Here is an 11361-nt window from a genome sequence, read left to right as displayed (position 1 = left end):
GTTCGATCCCGGCTCTGGCCTTCCTGTGTAGAGTTTGCATGTTCTCCCCGTGCCAGCGTGGGTTTTCTTCGGGTGCTCCGGTTTCCTCCCATATTCCAAAAACATGCATGATAGGCTGATTGAACACTCAAAATTGTCCTAAGGTGTGAGTGTGAGCGCGGATGGTTGTTGGTCTCTGTGTGCATTGCAATTGGCTGCCAACCGGTTCAGAGTGTCCGCTGCCGACTGCCTGTAGACAGCTGGGATAGGCTCCAGCATGACCCGCGACCCTTGTGAGGCTAAAGCGGATCAGAAAATGGATGGATATTTGATTACATGATTAGTTTCTTTTTTTTTTGCTCATATCATCATAATCATCCATATCTGGAGTGGACCACATGTAGGAAAATAAAACAATAAAACAAGCAGGTAGTGTAACTCCAATATTATTTCTCACAACCAATTAAATAAGCATCAGGCTGATGCCAATTAACACCTCATGACGTACCACTGTTATATCATTAAAAAGACACAAATGACAGACACATTTTTTTTCAGTGTACTGAAACCATTTTGAAATTTTAATTGGAGCTTTATAAAGAGTTACTATCATGCTGACAAGGATCCGATGAAATACATCTCATATTTGTTTTTAGCCTTAAATGAAACACAATTACTTTCAACAGTTTTTGTTTTGGGTGACATTCAAGGAGCTCCAAAATGTCACCGAGTTTATTCATATCTGAGGTCCATGTCACGACTTCACCGAAACCAAACATTTTAGTCATTTGGTGGTCAGTAAACAAGCACCGGGTTTCATACAGGCTGATCAGAAGCATCATGCCAAACCCGCAGAGCCACAGACTGTTGCTGTTTATTTGAAACAGGAACATAGAGCACCAAGATAAAAAAGCAAAAAATAAAAACACCTACAAAATCAAAGCACATTTGAAACACCCAAAGAGACTAAATAACATATCGTAGTACAAGTCAGAAACAGTCAAGTCATCTTTAATTTCACTTTTAGCTTGATCACCTTGAACAGTAGTGCCCGGCAGGTAACCTCAGATGGAGCTGGCTGCTCATATGAATGGCAGTTAAGGAGGAGGTTTCAGGGCTTGTCAGAATTCTGAAGACTTTCAGCCTCCAAAGACAGCCGTGTGTGTTCTATACATTCGCTTGTGTTTCTTTGTAGTCAATGACAATTATTAAAGTACAGAGCCTATATAAAAATATGAGTCCCTTGTTCAGCATCATGACATTTAGACCGTATTTGTATATATTCATAAATAATTCAATACATATATAAATAAATATTCTATGCGCATTTTATAAATCTCCATAAAAGCCTTTGCTTAGTACAGACTCCAAATGCTGAGCCGGCTGACCCTGATGTCCGGAAGTCTGGGTGAAAGGCCAAGTGTTCGCTGGTGTCGCATGCCAATGTTCCTCTCACCGCGCCAGTCTCTAACCGTGCTGGCATTCGTTCTTACTGCAGGAGGCCTGGCGTTCGATCTGCCATGTGCCCTCTTCATATGTGCAGTAGCAGATTGTACACTCATCGATCTTCACCTCTCGTCCGGCCGGTATCACCGTTGTGTCTGCGAAGCAGTTGGGTCCTGTTGACAAGAAGAAAAATAGAAAATGGGAACTGCAAAGCAACAACCAGAATCAGACCAATAACGGTGGCCAAATATAAATAATCTGTATCAAAACTTTGTTGGAGTCTTATTGCTTTTCACCCATTCTGACTGACTGATTCCTCCTCTTTTCTTCATATGCGACTAATTAATTTTTTCACTTCCACATTTTCAATACTCAGCTTTTCAATATTGAGACTCGCTAGTAGGACTCATAATTGTATTTTTTGAGGAAAGTACATTTTCAAGTCGGAAGATGTGGTTTGACTCATTTTCAAGTACCTGTATAATGCTTGGATTTAGTTTGGTTAAATCAAAACGGTCTTCCTGTTCAATTTCAATGTTTCAGATCATCAAATTAAGTAATAGACAAAGGCAGTACGACAAAACAAAAAATAATACAGCTTTTAAATGAAGGTTTTTTATTCTGAAGGTAGAAAATAAATCCTAGCCGACGGCCCTGTGTGAAAAGTGATTGCCCCCTACATCGAATAACTAGTTGGCCCACAATCAGCAGCAACAACTGAAATCAAGTGTTTTCTATCACTGCCAATGAGTCTTTCTCATCTGTGCGGAGATATTTTAGCCCACTCGTCCCCGCACAATTGCTTTGATTCAGCAAGACCGCAGGGTTTTCGAGCAATAACAGCCTTTTAATGGATACGATGCAGCATTTTAATCAGATTCAAGTCTGGACTTCGACAAGGCCGGTCCAAAACCTTCATTTCATTTTTGTAAGCCATTCAGAAGTTGACTTGTTGATGTGTTGATGCAGAACCCAAATGTGCTTCAGCTTGAAGTCACTAACTGATGGCCAAACGTTATCTCTCATGATTTTTTAGTAGAGGGCGTGGTGGGTGACTGGTGAGCGTGTCGGCGTCACAGTGCAGAATTGCATTCATGGTTCGATTCCTGCTCCGGCCTTCCTGTGTGGAGTTTGAATGTTCTCTGGCAGGCTGATTGAACACTCCAAATTGTCCCTGTCCCGAAATCACATTATGAGGATGAAAAGGGCAAGAAAACAAATATGATATCTTGCGATAAGGTTTGTCATACTGTCGGTGCCATGTGGTGCCCTTTTCTGACCGACGGTAATCAGAAGCAAACAACACCGAAGACATTTTACAGGATGCATGAAAGTTTTCACTAGGGCCATTTAAAAGGTGGAATTTACACTCTGACATTTTCCCCAAACTGCCAGGAATCATCCAAAGGACTCATATCCGCTTCTACTTTAGCTTTTCACTGCCATTAACTGGCTCTTGAGACCAATGAGTGGCCGCCCTTGTTTTATGCAGAGAAGCATTTTCCTTTTAGCATCAGATGAGGGATTCGCATTTTTTTAAATTACCGGTACAGTAATTGAAAACGTTGCAAATGTACAGTATCTGTGGGTGTAATAGGAAGGAACAAAAGCCAAATCTCACAAAATAATGTTAGCCTTCTCAAAGTCTTATTTTTATAGACCTGGGTCACTATACTTATCAATCGGAAGCGTCTGTTGCTTTCGTAGTCATACGAAATAGAGTGACATACGGCATTTAGCCATTTGTGAAGCAGAAAGGTGCCTTAACATCCATCCATCCATCCATCCATTTTCCAAACCGCTTAATCCTCACTAGGGTCGCGGGGGTACCAGAGACTATCCCAGTCGTCTTCGGGCAGTAGGCAGGGGACACCCTGAACCAGTTGCCAGCCAATCGCAGGGCACACAGACGAACAACCATGCACACTCACACCTACGGACAATTTTTTGCGTGTTCAATCAGCCTGCCATGCATGTTTTTGGAACGTGGGAGGAAACCGGAGTACCCGGAAAAAACCCACGCAGGACCGGGGAGAACATGCAAACTCCACACAGGGAGGCCGGAGCTGGAATTGAACCCGGTACCTCTGCACTGTGAAGTCGGCCTGCTAACCACTGGACTTCCTGGCCGCCGTGCCTTAACATTTTCTTTTTTTATTATTATTTTAAATGAAGGCACTGGTGCTCTCTGTTCAGACTTTCCTTATTAGTGCAATTTGAATGGGTTCGCTGAAATGACATTTTTTGTTCAAAACAACAAAGCGTGTGACGGAAAAGTGGTTAGGACTGCACGACTGTCCGTGTTTTATGTTATGTGTTGTGTTTATTATAGTGCACTCCGCTTAATAGAACACCATTGGGCCGAAGCGCTTCTGTTCTACTAAGCGGAGTTTCTATTAACCGGAGACACTTTATTAGGTACACCTTCAGACACGTCGACGACCAAGTTATGCACGCAGAAAAACCCCTGCTGACGAGTTAGAAAAGATATTTCGACTGTGGACGTCCATATCTTTAATCAAACAACAACTTTAATCAACTTCAGTCAAACATCTCAAATCACGAGAAAAATTTCGTTACTTTTGTCTGGAAACAGGAGTCCGTAATTTTGCGGTTGACTTCCCTCTCAATGCGCTGGATAAGAGGGAAGTCCTGGAAACCGCGGGCGTACCTTCTGAGAATCCGGCAATGCATCGTATCGTCTGAGTATGTCCTTCTTATAGCCCTCGTCTCTTGAATGAAGTTGAAGCCATTGTGACGTGCGTGTGTCTATGTGTGGAGTGACGCGTGCTACCTGTTACTGTATACGGCTAGAACTACCGCGTTTTCTCGCGATAGTGGTACAGTATCGCGATAGCTACACTTCGAAAACCACTAGTTTACAATTTTCATTGCTTACGGCCTGTTCTATTAAGCGGAGATCTGTTCTACTAAGCGGAGTATCTTTATAGGAAATTGCATTAGGCAAATCCGTTCCAGAGCCTTTTGCTCTATTAAGCGGATTACTCTATTAACCGGTGTTCTGTTAAGCGGAGTGCACTGTATTTTACTTTATGTTAACTGTTTTGTAAAGCGCTTTGTTACAGCTGCCGCTGTTGTGAAAGCGCTATATAAATCAGCATGTATTGTATTGTATTGTATTGAGAAATCTTTGCAATTCATACAATTTCTTTGAGTAGGGTCATTAAATTTAGTGGATTTCAATGAGACAAATCAAATGATCAGGGATTTTTTTGTCATGGTTTTGTTTGTTACCAACAACGACTGTAGGGCTCCGCCTGCAGCTGCACACCTGTTGGTCATTGTGTCATTAGTTTGTTTGTTTAAAAGGACTACTGGCACGACCACTCAGTGTCAGGTCATTGTTTTGTGTTACTGTGTACACATGTCATGTTTTTTTTTTCAGTCTTCAGGTTTGGTTTGCTACTTTGTTCCCTGTCATTTCTGGACTTTATTTGAGTGAGTTTTTGGAGTTTGTTTCTCCTGTGTACTCCGGTTTGTGTTTTTATTTAAATACATTTTGGTCACTCCTCCCTGCCTTCCTGCTCTTTGGGGTCCTCTGTACTACGATCATGCAAAACACGACATTTTTATTTTTATTTTTACTGGATTGGCATTGTAGTTCATTCAAATGTATCATGATCTTTGCAACTGAAAGCAAAGAATCATCGTTTGCCTCTTCTGCTTCAGTTTCATGTCTGCTTGTTTGATGAGTACCACCTACCATACAACAAAATTTTATTTGCTTGATGCAGTATGCAAAAAAAAGATGGTCGCCCTCCATGTCTTGAAACAACCATTTCTGACACTGATAGACAATAAGCATCTTATTTAATGAGAGATTTGCCTTCTGGGCACTTTTTCTGATCCTCTACTAAGTACATTGGCATGGATGGCTAGTTCAGGGTGTACTGCACCTCTCGAATCACAGATGTGCTAACCTTGCTGCCAAGCTCTTTGGTGGTACTAGGAAAAGCACCACAATGCCTCAAGCACCAATCTAACTGCTTGTACCAGAGTCAGTCAAAACAATGTGTATGCATCTCAATAAAAGGGTAACCCGCATAAATGGACATAAATTTACGCACATCTTGTCATGATTCTATTTTTGTTTAGATGAGACATTTGGTTTTGTTTCATAGTTTTTTCTTTCCGCATGTGCTTTTGTCTTCCTCGTTTTGGTTTTGTTTCCACCCGTTCCTGTCATCCGGGTCCCTTGTGTTCACCAATAACTTTCCTGAACCCTTTGTGTCTTGTTGAGGTGTTCCCTTTTGTCTCGTCTCGTCAGTTTGATTGTACAGGTATTTAGTTCCCTGGTTTCTGTCAGTCTTTGTCAAATTGTTGTTGCTGTCATTTTGTTTTGTGTTACCATCATCGGCTTGTATTTGTTTGAGGCTTTGTTTTTTATTTATTTTATTTTTTCAAGACTTTGTTCGTGTTTTGGATTTAGTGTTTTGAGTGTACCCCTGGAAGTGTTTTTTGGGGGCTGGGGGGGGTTGTGAATACATTGGGTTCAGTACACCCGACTTCTCCTGGCTCACTGCTTTTTGGATTCTTTTGGATCACGCTCAACATGACACATTTACAGTATGTGTATGGCAAACTAATGCTTGAGTGACATTGGTTTTAGTGTCCAATGGGACTGTAGCACATGCATTTTCAATTTCTTGTGATACAAAATATTCTTTAGGATAGTATGGAGGAGTTGAACACATGAAAATTTCTGTGAAGCAATTCCATTTGGACCTTTTGGCCAATGTTCCCAAAGTTGAAGTATAAACACACAAAACTCATTTGACTGGTCGATTCTCATTGCTACATTTATCGAAATTATATTGATAGATCATTCCACCACATTTTTGTTTGTGGTCGACGTTTTGGGATGGTTGTTGTCTCCTGAAGGTGCTTTTGTCTTCAGCCACCAGGAAGAAAAACAGAGCCCATAAAGCATCCATTATCTCCCCAGCTGCACCACACTAAATATCAACTTGACAGGAATTGTTTCTCGCAGCATCAGGTATAGCATAACAATGGCCATTTCTTGCACTAACAAGCTCTCATGCTGCTGTGTTATACATTACTATGTAATTAGGAGACTGAAAAATGAGGAGTCTTACCACTGCAGCCGCCGCGTTTCATTGGGTGTCAGCACCCAGAGGAAGTGTGCTGCTAGCACATCAATCAATGCGAACAGCCTGTCAAAATGTCAGCTTTAACACATTCATGAGTCTGTTAGATGCCGGCATACACCCTTGCTGGGGAACAGCTCATCCTGTGGCCGCGAACCGCTATCGTTCCTGACTCATCATCATTAGGGGTCTTTACAACGGCTTCTCAAGTATAATGTATCAAAGACTTGCAAGGACAATAGTATTAGAAAGCAAACGTTCAACTTCATCTTGATTATAGTCGATGGAACACTTTATACAGTTGCATTGGCACATGTATATAGCGCATTCATTTTTATCACCCTTTTATTCATTTGTCATGGCTTCATGAATACGTAGGCTTCATCTGCAACACTCCGTTTTTGTTTGCAGCACACTCCGTACTACAAGAGCTTTTCAACAACACTCAACAGAGACAAATGGACTGTGCATGTGGACCCGGACATTAGCTACAGTCTGTTAAAAGGTGACAAAGGCAGCATGTGGAAATGATATGCCATTAGCAACTGTAGCTTCAAAGCAGTACCACATCATGGAACGGAAGAGAAGACACGTTCAAACCATCACATCCCATCATTCCAAAAAAATCTAATAAAAGTAAACCAAACGATCTCAATTATCCAGAGAGCAAAGTAGCTGAAATCACTCATCTTAATGGACTTCTTGGGTGTATTTGCATTATAAATGCAGAGTAAAAGTGTCAGTGATATGGAAAGATATAAAACATGAGGGACCAACTGAACAAAACTATGAATAAATGAATTCAGGATATTCATAGCTTAGAGTGCCTGTGTTACGTCCACCATGATCTTTAGTTTTTCATGTTATACAACCAAGAATCTTTATTGATGAATCCACTGGACACTGGCAGCCTGTCTATTGTAATCATAAGCCTATACTAGCTGTCTTCGAACAGCAGGCAGAGTACAGTACACCCTGAAGTGGGACAATGGGCTGAGAAACAACCTTCATAGTGTTCTTTTGAATTTTTTTCACCCCCATCTAAAGAGGCCTTTTATTCTTGCCTTAATTCAAATCAGCCTTTCTTCCTCTTGGCAGCAGTGCCGCCATGTCTCTATTTGAAGTGATACTGGCTCCGGTTCAGACAGACGGTTTATCACATCTCCGCAGATTAGTGCTGACCCTAATGACTGGGTCTCGAAGATCACCATTTGTTTCCTTGTACGTCACCCACAACAGTCAAAGACACCAAGAATTGGTTGGCGCCATGGCCAAGTTGATGAGGAGAGAAGCCTCTCAGGTGTTAATTTCTTTATTTTAACATCCTTCCAAAGCAGGTAGTAAAAAGATTGATTTTACATAGAAAATAGGAGATGGGCAAAATAATCGATTTGCTTGTCTGTATGAGGAAAAGATAGTGACACGAGTAAATGCAGCGAACCATCACTTTTCAACATGCAGCAGATCTACGAGTAGATTTAGCAGTGTTTTTTTCTTTTTGTTTGTTTGTTTTTAACTTGGTTCTCACGAGCGGAATAGCCAGGGCATGTTTGCTGTACTTCACAGACCCGATTTCTGTGATTCATTTAATGACAGCAACTGGGATTACTGACAGAGATCTGCAGATCAATGGACTTCTCCTTCACCATCATTCCAAAGTGGCGGAGACAGTGACCACACAGGATAGAAAAGGCCAAACCAAACGCTAACCCCTTCAAAACGGCGATTCCAAGCCTCTTTCTTGTCAACTTCCAACTCAACAATAAAATGGATGACGTACGACTGCAGCAATGTGTGTGTGTGTGTGTGTGTGTGTGTGTATATATATATATATATATATATATATATATATATATATACAGTATATGAACACCATTTGGTGACCTAACGCCAAAATTAAGGACATTTGCTGCTGTCCAAACATCGATTATGTTGCAGTGTAGAGCCCCTCTAGCTGCAGAGAGAACCCACATTGATTATCATAATTTAATTGGTTTATGTGCCACCTCAAGCTAATGCAAATGTTGCTATGGAAACACTACAGCGTGCAATAGTCAAACAAATGGCCGTGTACCGAGTCTCTATTATAACAGCTGTAGAAGACTTTGTCATGCAAGCATTAAGTCTTTGTTGTAAGTCAAGTTGCGACACACAGCCATTGTATGATGTTAACTGGACTGTCTTCCCATTGCACTCAAATTCTGTGTAAGGGTTTTGACATTGCATAGCCACTCCAACTACATACACTTAGCACTTCCTGGTTCAATACTCCTGTCGTGTTCCATTGTATTTCTTCAGTACAGAGTACAGTACAGTGCACATATACTGCAGATCAGGGGTATCAAACACATGACCCGCGGGCCGGAACCGGCCACCAAGGAGGTTCCATCAGGCCCGTGGGATAATTTAAAAGTGAAAAAAAAATGCATATAAGACACGGAATTAATATTTTTAATAAAGTGCTATTCATGGATTACCCGCTAGGGGGAAAACTGTTTTGATCAGAGTAGAAGACACCAACAGTCTCAGTCTTGTCACTGAGACAGACCCAACACTCCAGACGCTGTCAAGGACATGTGAATACTTTATTCTTTACACATTTAATAGCACTCTCCTTAGTTTGTAAAGTGTAGGCGGGGATTAAATTTAGATTTTATATGCACATGTGTAAATGGTTGAAAAATTCCTTTCTTTATACATCTCGTTTAATCTTGAAGTGCATTACTATATTTTTCAATACCAATTTTTTTTAAGTTTTGTGCCTTTGTACAATCAGGGGTATCGGTTGCAATGCATATATGTGAATGATAAAAGTACAGGTAAATTGCACTTTTGTCTCAGGAAATCTAAGGCGCTTCATGAAGTGTTTTGTAAAAAACATGTTCATTAAATTTCACATTTTTCCTCATGTTCTTGTGCTTCCTTCGACCAAAACAAAGGAAAGACAAATTATTTTGTTTAATTATAGCAGATTAGGGTATAATTTACATGGACCGATCCACTTGACATCTACCGAGGCCATATGTGGCCCACAATGTGAAATGAGTTTGACACCCCTGCTGTAGAGAGTGGTGAGAGAGAGAGAGAGAGAGAGAGAGAGAGAGAGAGAGAGAGAGAGAGAGAGAGAGAGAGAGAGATACACTCATACAAATACAAAGATCCAGGCAATGTTCAATACCACTTATTTTTCCTCTTTGCATCACATTGTCCACACATATTCTTTTTAAGAGTCACTAAATGAAACTTGACAGCATCCAGCTCAAGTCAGTCACAATCTCTATCGGTAAAAGCATTTAGGTTGAGTAAAATGCATCGAACCTGCCTGAATTCACAGCTGTTCTTTGATATTCATGAACAACTGTCTGGGCGAGATGTCAGCGATGCCTCACACTTTCATCTTCATCCCCTGGCTCTCCCCCAAATGTCTCTATGCATAACAAGCGAATAACACATCTGAGACAGGAGACCCTGGCATAAGCATCGATTTTGCATGTCTGAAAAGGCCACGATAATGCCAGTGCATAAATGATGAACGGATCAAACGTTGCAACACTTTACAGTATTTAACAATCAAAATGACACAAAAGAAAAATGCAGACTGGCTATATCACCCAGAGAGTAGAGATGCTGAATGAGGAATCTCATTCAGATACTTACCGTAGGACTAACGTTTGACCCTTTCATCCATTTGTTTAATTTGTCAATGTTTGTGTACCTTGCTTTTCAACATAGGCACAGCAACAGTAATTTACTCAGTGGTGGTACAGCACCCTTGGAGGAGGAATCTGTTGTTTTCCTATTAATGAGAAAAGCTTTGATGTGACACATTGCCGACAAGCTTTTAACATCTGTTGCACTTAAACAGCATATGCTCACGAGGCGACAACATTCATGACTGTCGATAACCTTATTTTACACTAATTACTGTGTAGGGTGAACACGTTTTCCCTTTTCTCTCGCATGTAGAATCTGTGTGATTAATAGTGGGTCGGTGGAATTTGACAGCTATTACCATTGCAATTCTCACCTTTAAGGACACATCATGGCAAAGGGTAATGAAGTTCAGTTACTATATGTCAATATAAGTTTATGGATGACTCAACCACTTCTGTTTCCGTGTATCAAATACATATTGCAAATATCTATTTACACGAAAGAGCTCCTGCGTAGCTGTGCGGTAAATTTTAAAACAATGAATTTCATTTCTTTGTACAGCTCTTGGAGCAATTAAAGCTGAAATCATCTCAAAAACTGAATGCGCTGGAAAAACAGTAAAGACGTTTATGAATTAGCTTCAGAAATACATGTAGGGACACATAAAGGCATCTTTAATTAAAATTTGCTGTTGATCAATGTTATTATTTTTTAAATTCCACCACTCACACTTTTTTCCCATTCATATTCATATTAATTTATAAGTAAATTTAAGCAAACGTGCATGCATGGAAATTGGGTGCTGGCAATACATTGTTCTTGCAAAGAACCATAAAATGAACTCGATTGACTAAATTGGAAAATAATTGAACTTCCTGTCACTTACAAGAGAGCAAATTGTATCATATTTGAAATGGCTAGGTTGAAATATGCGGTGATATATTTCAAGTTTAATCAGAAAGGTAGACTTAATATGGCAAACATCTTTGCCGGAGAAGCAGAAACATTGTACTTTTGGGAGAAAAGGTGCATGATTTGATTTGACTACAAATGCCACTTTCAATTTAGTGCATGCTTTCAGATGCATGTCACACAGAATGAAATCACCAATAAATACATTGAAGGAAAATTAACGGGCTGCTCTTGTTGAACC

General features: G+C 40.5%; 1 protein-coding gene across 2 annotated transcripts in view; it reads right to left on the bottom strand.

The window, feature by feature from the left end:
• Positions 1–665: 665 nt before the first annotated feature.
• vwc2 (von Willebrand factor C domain containing 2) overlaps positions 666–11361 on the bottom strand; it is a 34715-nt gene continuing 24019 nt past the window's right edge. For both annotated transcript variants that reach the window (XM_052081341.1, XM_052081342.1), the window contains one exon: positions 666–1598. In XM_052081341.1, the coding sequence (XP_051937301.1) occupies positions 1447–1598 (152 nt within the window). In that variant the 3' untranslated portion in view covers positions 666–1446. The remainder of the gene's footprint in view (positions 1599–11361) is intronic.

This window comes from Hippocampus zosterae, chromosome 11 (genome assembly GCF_025434085.1).
Source record: "Hippocampus zosterae strain Florida chromosome 11, ASM2543408v3, whole genome shotgun sequence".
NCBI classification, from domain to species: Eukaryota; Metazoa; Chordata; class Actinopteri; order Syngnathiformes; family Syngnathidae; genus Hippocampus; species Hippocampus zosterae.
This window is presented reverse-complemented; position numbering and strand designations above follow the sequence as displayed.